At 42.7% G+C, this 16,153-nt stretch overlaps 2 protein-coding genes across 3 annotated transcripts in view; one reads left to right on the top strand and one right to left on the bottom strand.

Moving 5' to 3' along the window:
* Positions 1 to 2,976: 2,976 nt before the first annotated feature.
* Tbrg1 (transforming growth factor beta regulator 1) lies at positions 2,977 to 11,024 on the top strand. Its single transcript, XM_021171765.2, has 9 exons — positions 2,977 to 3,377; positions 5,382 to 5,452; positions 6,063 to 6,283; positions 7,336 to 7,472; positions 7,741 to 7,887; positions 8,957 to 9,054; positions 9,287 to 9,397; positions 10,167 to 10,309; positions 10,684 to 11,024. Exons 1-9 carry the CDS (start codon positions 3,231 to 3,233, stop codon positions 10,827 to 10,829), a joined length of 1,221 nt encoding a protein of 406 aa, XP_021027424.1. The 5' UTR covers positions 2,977 to 3,230; the 3' UTR covers positions 10,830 to 11,024.
* Positions 11,025 to 11,941: 917 nt separating this feature from the next.
* Positions 11,942 to 16,153, bottom strand: part of Siae (sialic acid acetylesterase) — a 93,556-nt gene continuing 89,344 nt past the window's right edge. For both annotated transcript variants that reach the window (XM_029481501.1, XM_021171650.2), the window contains exons 9-10: positions 15,335 to 15,530; positions 11,942 to 13,944 (exon numbers count right to left, since the gene is read on the bottom strand). In XM_029481501.1, coding sequence (XP_029337361.1) covers positions 13,717 to 13,944; positions 15,335 to 15,530 — 424 coding nt within the window. In that variant the 3' untranslated portion in view covers positions 11,942 to 13,716. The remainder of the gene's footprint in view (positions 13,945 to 15,334; positions 15,531 to 16,153) is intronic.

The following is a 16,153-nucleotide window of genomic DNA, read 5'->3' as shown; positions in this document are numbered from 1 at the left end:
AATAGTCCAAAGGATACTACAGCCAACCAGTGAAGGTCAGTAGGTGAAGAGGCTTGCTGTCAAGCCTGATGACCTGATTTCAATGCCTGGGACCCAAATGGTGAAAGGATAGAACCGATTCTCCAAGTTATCTTCTGATCTCCATACACAAGAAAAGTAAACAAAGGAGTATTAAGCAAGATGAACATGAAAGTCCTATCGATCTACTTCTATACATTCTCCATTCACTGCTTCCTCCTTGCGTAATTGTCACAGCTTAGCTCTGATTCAAAAGACAGTGTTCTACCCCTAGTACCCTGGTGACTCTTAATAAATATTTTTAAACTGTATATTATGTATTTCTTGAAAAAAATTTTTTTATAAAAGTCATTTAGATCCCTCTTCATATAGGTAATAGAAAAGCCAGGTTGCTTCTGACAAATTCATGTCAATTTCCATAAAGCAAGCCAAGAGCTTATAGATGTTCACAGATGACATTAATAAAAGTCTCACATCACTAATAAAAGTCCCATTATTCAGTGAGTACAGAAGCGCTTTCATGATCTAGACACTACCCGATACTTCAGTCTCTCCTCTTGTTTCCCCGTTACGTAAAAGATGGACGTGAGCAATCGAGCGAGGAGAAAGGAGTCCTAGAAGATACCCCAAGCCCTGTTCCTATTTGTACAACTTAACAAACTACTTTAAAGCTCTGTCCCCAGCTTTGGATATTAAAATTATTAGAATGGCTGGAGAGAAAAAAAAAAAAAGAATGGCTGTACCACCGCTCTATCTTTGTAGCTGTCCTTCCTGACAACCTTAATGTGTCTTTGCAGTTAGAAGCTGCAGATAAGTAGTTCCTGCTATATCAAAAACAAAGACACCAGAGCCCTTTGCCCCACATGCATACTAGCAAAGGATCGCTGTCATCAAAAGATCTGTTTTGTTATAATAACATTTACATTGTGGTTCTGATAACACACCACCTCTCCCATCACGCCCTTCTCCTTTCCGTCCTCCTTCACCTTCACCTGTGCCCAGCTCTCTAATCCAGCCCTGTCATGGATCTTCCTAGAGGATCATGGGAAGAAATACCATGAAAAGGAAATCTGATCCACCATGATTTGGGAGAAAAAAGTAAAATAAAAATAATGCTTATGAAGAAGTCATAACTTTTAAAGATGACAGCAAAAAGAAACATTGTATTCAGTATTGTCTAACTTCTGTGAAAATATCAAAACATATACTAAAATATTAATAGTAGTTCATCCAAAGAGGCAGCATTATGGGTGTCTTGGTGGTTTGAGATGGGGGGAGTTATTATTGTGTTGTTGTCGTTGTTATTTTTTTCAAACCTTTGTTATGTGTCTACATGGATGACAGGTGTGTACACATGTGAGTGCAAGTGCCCATGTCAGATCCCCTAGAGCTGGATTACAAATAGTTGTGAGCTACAGGATGTGGTTTCTTGAAACTGAACTTGGGGCCTCTGTTACTCATTCATTCATCCATCCATCCATTCATCCACCCACTCATTTTGGAATGCTAGAAATCAAACCCAGAGCTCTTCGCCTACCATATAAGTGCTTTGCCACTGAGTTAGACTACAACCCATGGATTTTAAAAAAATTCCCCAAGCTGGACATGGTTGCCTATGCCTATAGTCCCAGAATTTGGGAGGTAGAAACAGGAGGATCAGGAGTTCAGGGTCATCTTTCCCTACACAGAGAGTTTGGCACTGTTAAGAACCCAGTCTATCAAAGCCAACAAATAAATAATACCTTCTTTTTTGTAAAATTTGCAACAAAATTGCCTTAATTGTAAAAGAAAAAGTCTCAAGTGAAAAAAAAAAAATAAACATGTTTGGGACTATTCCACTGAAGTCTACTGGCCAAAAGAGCTTTTGACTAAAGCAGAGGCTGGGACTTTCCTCCTCATAGACACAACACACGAAGAAGATGAATAATATAAATAAAGTCAGATAGATGTCAAAGTCTATGAGAACAAAACGCAGCTAAACAGCAAATCAGGCAGTTAAAACTAATGCTTTATTAAGAATAAAGTCAATTTCGATTACTATGAGTGCTTTCAGATTCCAAGCTAGGATTCCAGTATGTATTTTCAAAGACAGTGTATTTTATAAGTTGTCACAATTCTGATGGCTTTTAAAACCAACTAAATCCACAGGAGCACCTTAGGTACATTTGTGAAGGCAAATGGTACCTTGGAGTTGCATTATTAAGACACAACCAAGTTCAAAAAAAGCAGCTTGTTACATGGGCAGCCATAGAAGAGTATCTACACGCTTTTTCTCTTGGGTTGCAGTTTGTGAAAACTGCAATGGTTTTTACAGTTTTCAGAGATTAAATACTTGGATCACTTACTGAATTCTAAGTTATCTTTATCAGTATTAGGTTTTTCTCTAGTAATTCAATGAGCGTGTTAATTATGTAACATCCTTCTTGACTTCCATGTACAACCGTAAACGTCTAGATTTTGAGAATTTAACAGTAATTATCTTTTATTTGAGCACACTAGTTTGGAAATCCACCCCATCTCATTTCTTACTTTGAGAGGGAGAAAACAAACAACAAAAACAAAATGTGAAAAAGAGGCTCAGTCAATTGGTTTGACACTACTGAAAGAAAACCATAGGAAGTATGTGTACTTGAAACGCTCCTGGTTTCATTTTAAAACCACTGAATGCCGACCTTGTGCTACTTAACATTTTATTAAAACAGTTTGCTAACTAGATACCAAGCTTTGGGGCAATCAAGGTCTTGTTTTACTATCCCCGAAGTTCAAAGCCTAGGAAACACTTGTGCGATCAGCACATATGGGAAAAAGAGTTCCCGCATTAGTATTTAAGCCTGCTAAAACCCCAGGAAGGCCTGCTGCTCAGAGCAACCAGGGAAAGCAGATGTGGACGTGCACTCCCCTGAGGGCACCTGCCTGAGCGTCTGCATCAGGACTTTAAACTCTTCCCTACTTCGCAGGCTATCAGCCGGGTAGGACCGGTTCTTTCCAGCTCCAGGTCTTGCAGTCCTGAGCCACACCCGTCCTCTCCCAGCCCACCGCTAGGTCCGAACCACCGCAACTTCCAAACCCGGAAATTACACGTGGCGGTGCTTTTGCGCAACTTCCGGCGGGTCTTCCTTGGGAAATCGACTGGGAAGTGCCGAGGATCGCCATCTGTTTCTGCCTGCGCTCCATCCCCTCCGCGCCCCGGAGCTCCAGAACCCGGTCAGATCATGAGCGTGTTGAGCGGCCTGGCCTCCGAGCCGCGCACCCCGCTGTCCAGCAAGGCCAGGATAAAAAGGCTCCCGAGGAAGAGCCAGAACGAGAAGTACCGGCTGAAGTACCTGCGGCTGCGCAGAGCAGCTAAGGCCACGGTGTTTGTGAGTCTGGGTTTGGGTGGGGACTGTTTTCCCCACCTCAACTCTCTCAGAGAAAGAATATCAGTGCCTCGCTTGGGATATTAGTTCCATATCCTTGCATAAGTTATTCCTCTAGTCCTGTCAACTCCTCTATAAATGGGGACTGAAGAGTGCTCCGCCAGCAAACTTTAGTCATTACCTTCTTGCTACTTTTCGTTTCGAGCCTAAGGAGTGTCTTTTAAGGCGAGCACACTGAAATGAAGCCCAGAGGGATGACGTGCCCTAACTCCAACTTGGATACCCTGATTCCAGTTTATTATTTACTCTACACAGCCTGTTTCCTAAGTACACCCAACCCTAACGCCATGGCTGCCGCTTTCGTAAACAGGCACCTAAATCTTTCAAAATTGGCCTGGTTGTAGCTCCCTTTGACGAGGCTTCTAGGTGTTTCCGCCTTCCCTCCATCCGAAACTGAAAGTGAAACTCAACATGAGGAAGCAGGCTACCTCCTCCTGCTGAGGTGTATAGACACTTCCTTCTTTAAATGTAGGGATTTAGGATTTGATGAGTGAACTTCTTTACCAGCCAAGAAGTATTAGGGTCTAATAAATCTGATAACAGTCTAATAAATAGACTGTTCTAGCTTAACCAGTCACCTCGGTGCTTGCTTGGTAATAGGTATACGGTCCATATACCCTCACATCTGAACCAGGAGTTTAACGCTTCTTTCTACAAAATTTAAGTTAAACATTAGGTCTTTGTAGACGTATCGGGAAAAGTTTTGACTTTCAATTTTTTGTTGCTAAAACATTTAATGCTTGTATATGTGTCGAGGGAAATATGAGTAAATCAGGAAGTCAACACCTTATATTCACTGTTCTCTCTTGTCACCTGATGTCAGAGCTGCCTAATGCTTACAATTCGACATTTAAAGATATTGTTGGTTTCGTTGAGTACACAAAGATCTTATGAAACCAAAGGGTCTTCGTGTACTTAATTAAACCAACAGATGCCTTGAACACCAATTTGAGGCTCTACCTGTGAAACGCCCAAATAGGCATTTCCTTCAGAACTGGTTTCAAGACAGACTGAGCCATCAGTAAAGAATGATGGTACTTGGGTATATGCAAATAGATGATTAATTAAGAATTTTACATGCAAAACTTTTCATCCTATTCCTCTCACTCTCTCTCTCTCTGTAATTGTTCTGTAAGATACAGTGGATCAGATTGTCTTTGCAAGGTCAAGGCTGTGAGCATGGATAGTCTTTAGAATTCTGTAGTGGAGAACAAAAAAGAATTTTGTGGGGGGTCTAAATTAAGTCCAAGTCCTATATCCTTTCTCTGCCAAAGGCCACGCTAATTGGAGTGGCCACACCCATTGATTTGCCCAAAGAGTGCAAGCCCTGGTGTACCATCTTGTTCCGGCATGAGCATTAAGAATGTCCCTCTCGAAGCCCATTGGACTTGCAAACTTAATATGCCCCAGTACAGGGGAACACCAGGGCCAAAAAGTGGGAGTGGGTGGGTAGGGGAGTGGGGGGAGGGTATGGGGGACTTTTGGGATAGCATTGGAAATGTAAATGAGGAAAATACCTAATAAAAATTAAAAAAAAAAAAAATGTCCCTCTTCATCCAAAGGTGTCCCTGCAATTACCCTGCCTGTAATAGAACCCAAACACTTGGCCCTACAGATTTTTTTTTTTTTAAAGAAGTTTCTTTCTTTTTATTCTTATTACTGTGTGTGTGCTGCCGAGCACACATAGAAGTTATCAGGTAACTGTCATTCATTCCTCTCACTGTGGGTTCTGGGGGCTCCGATTCGGAGCCTTTCCCTGCTGAGCCAGCTGTACAGACTCTGTATTTATTAACAGCATGTGCAGGGTAGAACCACACTTCACTTACACGCTGCAGCATGGAGGGCTCTTTCAATCTGAGCTGTAGATCTTGTCACCAGAAAGGAGCCTCAAGTTTTAAGTTCATTTTATGTGATTATAGGCCTTTTTTTTTTTTTTCTTCCTTAAAGGAAAATGCTTCCATCTGTGATGAAATTGCTCGTCTTGAGGAAAAATTCATTAAAGCAAAAGAAGAAAGAAGGTGAGCCAGCTTCATTTTGCTGTTGCTGTTATTGTCATTGTCATCATTATTACTGGTGCTGGTGATGAATGTGGATTGATATTATTATGGTGACTGATTTTTTTTTTTCCCTCTCCTCTGCATTCCTGCACATCGAAAAGCCCCTTGACTACTTGAGGCAGTACAGAGGAATTCTAAACCTGTGTGCTATATCCCACCCAAATAATTTCCCAATTATGAAAACCAAGGAATTTAAAAAACAAAAAAACAAACAAAAAAAAAAACCCCACTGTTTCTCATTCTACTAAGATTGGCTTTGTTCTTCCCTATGCAAACTACAGTGGGTATATGGATACCTCTGATTCTATTCGTATGAATATTCTCCAGACACCTCAGGCTTTCCACCCTAAAGGTAGAAGATCCCTGCAGGTACAAGAGAAGCTCCAGCCATTATCTTGATTACTTCAAGTATTGATTATCCTGCAGGGCTTCATGGCCTCTGTCTCCAATAAGAACCTTATTGTGTGATAATCTTTGTACATTAGTCTGTAATTCCCACTGCTTAAGCGAAACATTGAATTGAGAGAAAAGCCAGAGTTCATGCCTGTCCTCCCATCCCTCTCCACCTCAGATATTTGCTGAAGAAGCTCCTCCAGATACATGCTCTAACTGAAGGGGAGCCACAGGCCGCCGCTCCTTCCCACAGCTCCAGTTTGCCCCTGCCTTATGGCGTCACCAGCTCTGTGGGAACTATGCAGGGAGCCGGGCCCAGCACTGGGGCTGAGGAACCATTTGCGAAGAAATCCAAGAAGGAGAAGAAAGAAAAGGGCAAGGAGAACAGCAAACTGGAAGGTATTTTAAGAAGATAGTGTAGCAGTGGCCTCAGAGGCTCGACTGATAGCAAAGGCCTGGTAGAACTAACTGGTTCTGACTGAGTAACAAGTAGCCACTTGTGTTTCCTAGCACTCCCTGAAGTCCCTTGAGAAGCAAGTGTCTTATTGGAGCTGTTTTGAAGAGATTCTGATTAGACGTGACAGATGAGGATAAGCAGGCTGGAGGCCTCTGCCCCTCATTTTGTGCCCCTGCTCTCTGGACCATATTCACTGCAGGCTTTCCTAGGGGCAGGGAAATGGGCAAGCCAGCCTTCTGAACACGCTGCTAGCTCATCTGCTTGTACAGTTGAAGAGAACTTAAAAGTTCTCAACTTAAGATTATGTAAGCAGCATATTAAACTGGTTTGTAGGCAAGTTAGATACTTGGGCTTTGTGGGAAAGGCCCAGATGGCTATTTCATGAATACAGATGATACCTCACCTACAGCCAGATGTTCAATTTAGTGATTTTTCTCACCTTTACAATGTTATAAAAAGCAGAGTGCAGCTGGGCGTGGTGGCGCATGCCTTTAATCCCAGCACTCGAGAGGCAGAGGCAGGCAGATTTCTGAGTTCGAGGCCAGCCTAGTCTACAAAGTGAGTTCCAGGATAGCCAGGGCTGTACAGAGAAACCCTGTCTTGAAAAACCAAAAAAAAAAAAAAAAAAAAAAAACAGGGTGCATTCAGTAAAAATCGGACTTTTGGTTTTGCTCTTAGAACAGTGATACGCAGTGTAATATTAGTAATATTAGCTAATGGTGTGAAGCCATAGCTCCCACACAGACCCACATTTGTAGTGACACTTGACACTCCGCAGTGTACTCTGTTGCCTGATGTTTGTTAAGTTAGGTATATCACACGCATTAACATACCGTATTTTCGACTTACCTTGGGCTTATGGAATCAAATCCCATCACAAAGAGCATCAGTATCAATCAAGATTGGTTTTCTGCCTTTATCATTTATGTGCAAATTTCCCTACCCCTTGGCACTGGAAGAGACCTAAGTGGGTGACCCCAGATTTTCGTTTCAGTTCTGAAGAAAACATCCAAGAAAAAGAAAATGGAGGGAGGTGCTCGAAAACTGGTGCGACCCATTGCCCTGGATCCTTCAGGACAGCCTGTGTTCCCCATCGGACTAGGGGGTCTGACAGTATACAGTCTCGGGGAGGTGAGTGAGACCAGCATATGGCCAGGCTAATGGAAACCATGAGAGTGGGGTTGAGCCGTCCCTGTTCCCACTGGCAACATCCCTTTGTTAATCCATACTAACCCCAGAAAATCTCTAGTCCCTTCCAAACCAGGTCAATTTTCTCTTCTCACAGCCATCACCTTCTATGTTTGTTGTATTACTCTTTGTCAGCCCCAAAGTTCCTCTAAAGTACCATAGTAAACTGGGCTCTAAAGCCTTAAGTTCCAGATTAAGGAATCTTTTATAGATCATCACCAACCGACCTGGCTTCCATGATGAGAATGCCATCTATCCTGTGGGCTACTGCAGTACCCGAGTGTATGCTAGCATGAAGTGCCCAGACCAGAAGTGTCTGTATACCTGTCAGATCAAGGACGGCGGTGTACAGCCTCAGGTACTCACTGTGTTATGATTCTTTTCCTTTCTTTGTTCTGTTTTTTCTTGCTGTTTGGAGAACCTCCTTGACCTCTGGCTTTTTAGCTATGTGGCTAATTCTGACATACTTTAAGATACTCTAGTCACCATTTATACAACACTGAGATGCAGGAAAACTGGCTAGCCTGTCACACCTATGCTTTTCTGGGTGTTTGACAATCAAGAAATCTGAGCTGAAAGCAAAGTAAGGACCCTTGAGTAGGAGGAGGACCTACACTGCCTATGTGGTATAGTGCATCTCTGTTGGAGCTCTGGCAGGTGGAGCTGGTCGACATCATCTGAGCCACACAGCAGTGCTCCACAGAAAGCACACTGATAGGAAAACTTAGCATTGTGCAGCGTTAAAACCATGTTTTAACATCTGTAAGTACAGTTCATTAGCAGTCAGGGTCTCAGTAGAATTTTAATGAAAATTCACAACATGATTCTTAATTTCTTCTTAGGGACAAAAGAAAAAAAAACCCTAAACTACTACTAATAATAATAATAATAAAAATAATGTTCTTAGGTCACCAAACAAGATTCTATTCTTACGTATTAATATGATTTGTGATAAAAAATTCAGCTTGAATTTTTCCCTACGTGGAGTAACTTTAGTTTATTAATATCTAGTATTGGCAAAGATAAAGAGAAACAAATACATTGCTGTTTGTAAATTGGTAACGTGTCCTTTAGCCCAGAGTATGTCTAAGTACTCTTGTTTCCCAGAGAAATAGAGAATAGCACAGAGCAGTGTATCTCATTTCTTTAAAGTACCATTTGTATTTACTTAGGGATATAAGCGGAAAGAAAGATATGGAGCAAAATTCAGGGCTGACCACTGGCCAAAGTCAGAGATGTGGAGAATCAGACGTCCTGGGATTGTCTCCTTGCATTTGGCTTTTGCAGCATTATAAGGAGCACCTGCGCCCATCTCCTAGCAGGATGTGCTGCAGTTCAGCTCTAGAGACTGGGGATTTTTATAGGAATCATGTGACTCTTCTCCTCCTCCCTTGCAAATTGACCTAATTGTTCCTCTGTCGCTTCAGTTTGAAATTGTTCCTGAAGATGACCCCCAGAATACCATCGTCGGCTCCTCTGCAGATGCCTGTTATGAAGAACTGCTCAGGGCCATCAGTGCCACAACGTAAGTTGGCCACCAGCTTGAGAACACACTAAAAGGATTGGTACAGTTGAGACCTTTTTTCTCAGTGCCTGGAGATCTGCTTTATAGGAACCTAAGTAAGCTATATCCTTCAGACTCCTTAGTAACAAGCCTCCCAGTATAGTAGGAATGCTTAAAGGGAACATCTGCTCATGTCTTAAGCCTGTCTTCATCTCCTAAGCTGTCAAGTTAAAGTTCTCTCTCTTTTGCATAGAGGGAAACTGATGCCCAACCCACTTTCATGCGGTGCCGACTTCTTTGGGTTTTCTCATCCAACCATCCACAACCTGATTCAGAGTTGTCCAGAAGCTCAAAACTGTGTCAAGTAAGTGTGAGCAAACCTGTTTCATTGGTAGGTACCCTCTTGCCAACTAACGAGTTCCCAAAACTGGCAGCTACTGCTTGTTGGCGTGTGCATTTCTGTGTCAACGGTATGCTTGCTTCTTAACCAGTATGTTGCAACACTGACCTACTTACTCATCTAGACAGGTGAGTAGGAGCCAGTTACCTGGTGTGCTTTAGGTAGGGTGATTGCTCCTTACCCAATGCTTGAGATGAGAAGTGTTTCAGACGCGGTTTACTGGTTATGGGTTTCTAAATACTTTATATGGTGAACCAGGCATGGTGGTGCCTACCTTAAGTTCCCACTCAGGGAGCAGAGGCAGGTGGATCTCTGAATTCAGAGCCAGCCTGGTCTTCAGATAAGAGTTACAAGAAACCCAGATGTACACATTACATATATACCCTGGACATAGTAGTTTAGTGTACTTCATTTTAACTGTGACCATCCTGTGAGGTATAGAATTACGCATCTATGGCTTTTCATAATTGCTAAGAATGTCTTGGAGTATTTTGAATTCTCAAGTTAAGGCTGCTCAACTTAGGCCATTTTCTGTGTGTACTGTGGAGCACTGTTGTCTGTCACCAGAGGCTTGCCTGATCAAGTTTGCTTGGGTTGTTTTTCTTAGCTGATGTTTCTTGTTTATATAGCAGAGACCTCATTAAAAAGAATAATAATAACCTGATCCCTTTGATAGAAAGGGTTATTATGGACTAACAAACAGCTGTCAAGAATGATGCCCCTTGGTTCACAGTTACCAGTGGGTGAAATTTGATGCGTGCAAACCCAGGAAGGGGCAGCTCTCTCAGGAACTGCCAGAGAATGATGCAACTATGAGCCTTGAAGCCTTCCAGACACAGACGTTTGATGACGACCATGATGATTCCATTCTGCCAGGTATCTTTGCCTTTCTGGTTTCTGACCATCTTTAGCCTTCTGTATCCTCATCACACATTGCTAGGTAGTAACCGAGCCAGCCATAGACTGGAGTAAGGGAGATCTGAAGCCAGCCTGGGGCTCCCATGTTACAGAACATGCTGCGAAACTTCAGTGCCTCCTTTTATAGCTTAAGTGAGACTGAGTGGAAATGGGGAGGGTTTGACTTGAGGTGAAGTCAAAGATCAGTGGTGGCTTTGGCCCTACCTGTGATGTCTGGATTATTTCTCATAAATGGAAAGTGATCAGGGGCTCAAGGATGCAGGATTTGTGTGTATGACAAATCACCAGAGATTCCCAGACAATGGTTCCATGAAAGAATTGTCTTTTTCCAGGCTCCCTGGACCTCCCTGAGCTTCAGCATGAAGCCTTTGTGTCATCTTACCAGCCAGAGTTCCTGACACACGAACCCTTGGTTGACACTGACCTGCAGCACCTGAAATCTCCATCCCAGTGTAGCCCAATTCAGTCTTCAGATTGAACAGGAAATGGGTGGAGCCCCCTGCCTTCTCCTCATTATGAGTTTTAAACTAAAACTCACTCTGTGGAAGGAGGCAGCATCTGAGAAACAGGGAAGATACACGTTTCATTGTGGGTGTTCCTGTGCTGACAGTGCACCCCAGGGTAAACCTCAGTCGCTTTTACTTTTAGTAATAAATATATCTTGGCAGTTTCAGTTATCTGTTTCTTCTTGTAGTCAGGATATGATCATTTTTGTTTAGCTCTCCCTGAGATGAACTTAAGTCTTTATAAAGGCACTTAGACTGTTGGGCTGCTATAACAAAATACAATAAGCCAGATAGCTTATAGACAGCGAATTTATCTTTCAAGAGTTTGGAGGCCCAGGAAGTCAAAGTCCAAGATGTCTGGTGATGGCTTGCCCTCTGATTCTTAGATCGCTGTCTTGCTATGATGGCATAGTGGGAGGGAGTTCTTGGATCCCTTTTATAAGGGAACTAATTCTATGCAGTCATTCTGACCTACTCTCCTCCGAGGCTATAACTGTAACATCACAGAGGGCTTAGGATTAACAAATTGAGTCCGTGGCAGCTGCTGATTCATGACATACACAGATGCTGGAAATTCAGTATACTTGATTCTGATCCTAGTTAGGAATATCAGATCACCAGCCCCTGCTTTTTATATAATAAAAGGAACATGCTCTAGTAAACTGATACAAAACCACAACCGGTTTGGAACACCATTCTCCTGTGTGCTCTCCTCTTCCAGTCTGGTAGATGTGCAGCTGTAAACAGCCGAGTAATGTGGTGCACTGATGTACAATCCAGTGGACTGTCACAAGTTCACAACTTTTGAACTACAAATCTTAATCTACTGACTGCATACATTTATGAGGTTGCTGAGTGCAGTTAACCCATGCCTTTAATCTGAGTACTTTGGAGGTAGAGGGAGCTGAATTCAAGACCATCCTGGTCCACATAGTGAGTTCCAAGACAATCAGAGCTATATAGTCGCAGAAAAAAAATTAAAACAAACAAACAAAACTAAAGAGTCAGTCAACACCTACATCTTTTTAAAGTAAAATAATTTGAGAAAGTTCACATCCTACTAAAATACATCAAACTGGAAAGGTTGCTTTCAACTATAGGATGTATATTATTTACATATGCTATAGGAAACAGAACAAGCCAGGCCAGTGTTCAGTAGGGCACTGTTTCTCCTTCAGTTAAAATTCTCTCCATTTAGAGAAATGCACAATCCCCACACAATGTTTTAAACTATTCAACTACTAAAAATTTGGCTCATCCATGACTTCATTAACACATGTACTAATGTGGCAGAGTATGTGCTGCATGTACCAGTTATTGGATGTGGTGCACTGATGTACAATCCAGAAGATTTATCACTTGTGAATTAGTAAGGACCTTGGGCTTGGGGCTCTTCACTGCTCTTGGTCATCGTGACTGACACTAGGGCTGGCAGAACAGGCAGGTAGATTTGACTTTTTCTCAGGAACTGATGGTTCCTAGGTTTGTGTTCTCACAGGGCCAGATGCAGAGAGAGCATTAGAAGATAAATGCAGGCTAGAACTCCTCAGAGGTCAAAGGCCTCTGCAGAACGTATAGGTTTTGGTGTTTTGTGTTTAACCAAGTAAACTCCTGACACATCTCTCTTGCTGTTTCTAATGGCTCCAGAGCCCCCAGAGAATGGTGGGAAGTCCTCATTGCTTCAGTTCCCACTTTCTCACATTAAAGAACAAAAGAACAGTGCACAGGTGACAGTTATACTCCTCTCCCAGGCTTCAAGGGCACAGTGTAAGTCTGTCCCTGACAATTTGCCTGGGTATATGGATGCGTAGCTAATTATTATACTTTTCTTTCTTCTTTGTGGGGCGGGAAGGATCAAAACTGTGTTTCTCTAGGTAACTGGCTATCCTAGAACTCAATTCTGTAGAACAGCTCACCTCTGCCTCCTGAGCGCTGGGATTAGTGTATGCTACCATGCTGGACTTATTTCCAGTTTCTAAGAGGTGCACTTTTCACAGCTAGCAGCTGTCTTTAACCAAATGGTAAACTACAAAATCACCTTTGGCTCGCCTGCACTGTAGGTCTATAAGCCTATTCTGTAACTTACAGACTAACTTCTTCCTTTGGTGGGAATCAGGCTTAGGCTTAGTTGAACTTTTACCTCAGGGACCTAAGACTTACATTTAAGGAGCTATTTGCCCCAAGCGCAACTACTTCCATGTGTCCCTGTGCCTGTGATTTCCCCACCCTCTGCCTGAGAACCTGCAGTGGGCCCTCTTTATTCCTTAAGGCCACTCCTTAGCACTTGCCAATATGCAAATATTCCCTTTAGAGTATGAGTTAGGCTGAAAACAGTTTTGGAGAGCCTAGTGATACAAACACATGGTCTGTCAAAGGTGACCTGAAAGACTTGTCATGGGGTAGTAAGGTTTGATGAGAGAATTATTTTACAGAAGGAAACACATGGAAACTTGCATAGCCATTTTCAGGGGGTTGTAAAGAATACACAAAGCACCAGCCTCCACAGCCTTTAAAATTCCATGCCGGTCTGAGAGTCCACAGTTCCGGAAGAAGGGCAAGAATAGGGCATATCGCTCCCACTAATACCAAGGAAGTGAATGCTAATAAGGCCCAATGATATAGTTGAGAATTAGACCAGCACAGAGGCTTAGGTTAACTAGAGGACAGAGATGAGCATTTCAAGTATCTGCTAGCCTGTGCTTATGTCAGAATACAGGAGCAGCCATATGCTAGCTGGGAGCTATTCAATGAGGCGTTTATCCCATTGCCCTAAAAACAGCAGTCATCTTTTAAAGTCCTGCATACCCAAACTAAAGGATTTGCCCTTGTATAGAAGATCGAGCACTACTCCAAATGTCCTTAGATACCCCTGTGTGAAATTTGAGCAATGAAGGGAGGAGCTGGCAAGATACTGCTGGTGTGGTAAACAGCACATTGCTTATATTCACAAGGCCATGTGGTCCAGGCATAGCGAACAGCAACCACTGTGCCAAGACAAGCATTGAGATCCAAAATCAGGGTCTGGGTGGAGAAAGTGTTAACAGGAGCTGGAAGCCATTTGCACTGATGGTCACTACAACAGGAGATCTAATAAGAGAAAAACAGAAAGGCCAGGCAAGTTAGAAGATCGTACCAAAAAACTGGGAACTCCTCTTTCAGATATACTAGCAAGGGGAGAAAATAAGGCCATTCTGAGCCAAAGACCAGTTTCCTACAGTAATAAGAACCTGTACCAGATTGTGTCTGTTTGCAGAACAAAAAGTTAATAATAGATGTTCATGTAGGCTAAAGATAATAGCTTGGAAGAACACATGCCTAGTGTGTATAAGGTCCTAGGTTTGATCCCAGCACAAAAAAAGGAATTGTAATGTTCAAGTGGTTAAATAATTAAAATCAATTAAATAAAATACTAACTTATTGAGGGAGACAAGGAAGAATAGTCAGGTATTCAGAGATAGGACTCCTGAGTCCTATCTCTAGTGGTCCCTCCCTCCAGACAGCAAAGCCAGCAGGAACACATGAGGTAGGAACCCAGCTGTGGCCCTCTAGCACTCCCAGAGGAGCTAGGTACTCAGAGGACACAAAGCAGCCACAGCCACTGAACCCTTAGTTAGGGTTAGAAAGCAAGCAATCCAGGACCCAAACATTAAATTCTGTCCATACCTCAACTGTTGTTAAGGGCCAGGTAAAAGACAGACCACCAGCTAACAAAGGGGAGAGTACAGTACATAGACCCTTCTTGACAGTCTCTAAGTTCACCTTAAACCTCTGTGGAAAGAGCCAGAGGACAGACACTGACCAGGCATCTGGGGTATATGGACACCTCAGCCCTAAACTGCATGAAGATTGCCTGTCACTATTGTCACATCTGCTCCAGTGTCCTCTTTCTATACATTGTCTCCTAGTCTGGTGACCTTCGATTTCCCAAAGACACTCCCATCTAGGAATGTCTCTACCTTCAACTATAAAAGATTCTAATTCATCTCTGTAATAAGTGGCCCCAGCTCCACACTAGTGAACCCTGCTGGATAGTGGCAGAAAGCAGACTTGCTACATTAACTCATGCTAAGCTGGGAATCACCAGACTTAAGCTTTCCAAAGGAGATGCTAAACTTTTAAAACTTTCCAGTTTTAGCACAGTGCAAAGAAAGAGACAACCAAGGTTTAGGGGGTTACTTTAGAGCAATGATATTTTTACAGATAAAAGTACAAATGAGGCCGTTCTCTAAGCCAAGGTGGCTGCCCTGAGAAAGGATATAGAAAAGTAGTATGGTTTATTAAGGGCTAATAATAAATGAAATAATAATTTTCCCTTCCTTGGTTGCACTATCAAACTGGTGTGCAAACAAATGATCAGTAGTTGTGCATTTGGCCCTCTGAGATGAGCTTACCACCACCCCCAGCCAACCAGTATCATCACACCACAGTGATGGAAAGAGCCTCAGTACCACAAAGGCTTTCCTCCTGCTATTCTCACCTCAAATGTTTTGTTATCTTGCATTTGCACCTGGATTTCCTGGTCATATGTGAGGTTGAGCAGGCCATTGGGAGCCAAGAGTTCTATCTTCTTAGGTAGTGGTCCTTGAAAGGTCAAATTTTTCTCACCATATGCCACAGCTCGAGCACCCAAGTGCAGACGATAGGCCACAGTCTGTTTGTCTCGAGGGTGGATGCTACAGGATAAAAAAACAACTGGATGGTGGCTTTGAGCTAACAACCACATAAAGGAGAGAATTCAGAGCACTCAAGAATAAAATAAATAATTCTTTAAAGATGTACTTATTTTTATGTGTATGAAAGTTTTGCCCACATGTATATCTGCAGCATATGCATATGTGGAGGCCAAGAGAGGGTATCAGAGCTCCTGCAAGTAGAGTTACAGACAGGAGCCACCTGCATTCTGAGGACGAAATGAGGGCCTCTGGAAGAATGACAAATGTTCCTAACCACTGAGGCATCTCTCCAGCCCCTAAAATCTTCTAGTTAGTTAGTTAGTTAGTTAGTTAGTTAAAGGAGAAGGAGAAAGGGGAGGAAAGAATTTCTGGGTATGGTGGCACATGCCTGTAATCACAGCAATTATGAGGCAGAGGCAAAAAGAACACAAGTATAAGGCCAGTCTGGTCAACACAGTGGGATCCTGTCTCAAAATGCTAAAGGAAAAAGAGGGGAGTGGGGAGGCAAAGAAGAAAAGAGGAAAACCGAGAAACAGAAGAGGAAACAAAGGATAAAAGTTGGCTGAAATCAATGATCAGTGGCTAGTGACCTTAAGAACAAGTGCTAACCAGACATGAAGCAC

The sequence above is a fragment of the Mus caroli genome, chromosome 9 (genome assembly GCF_900094665.2).
Source record: "Mus caroli chromosome 9, CAROLI_EIJ_v1.1, whole genome shotgun sequence".
NCBI classification, from domain to species: Eukaryota; Metazoa; Chordata; class Mammalia; order Rodentia; family Muridae; genus Mus; species Mus caroli.
This window is presented reverse-complemented; position numbering and strand designations above follow the sequence as displayed.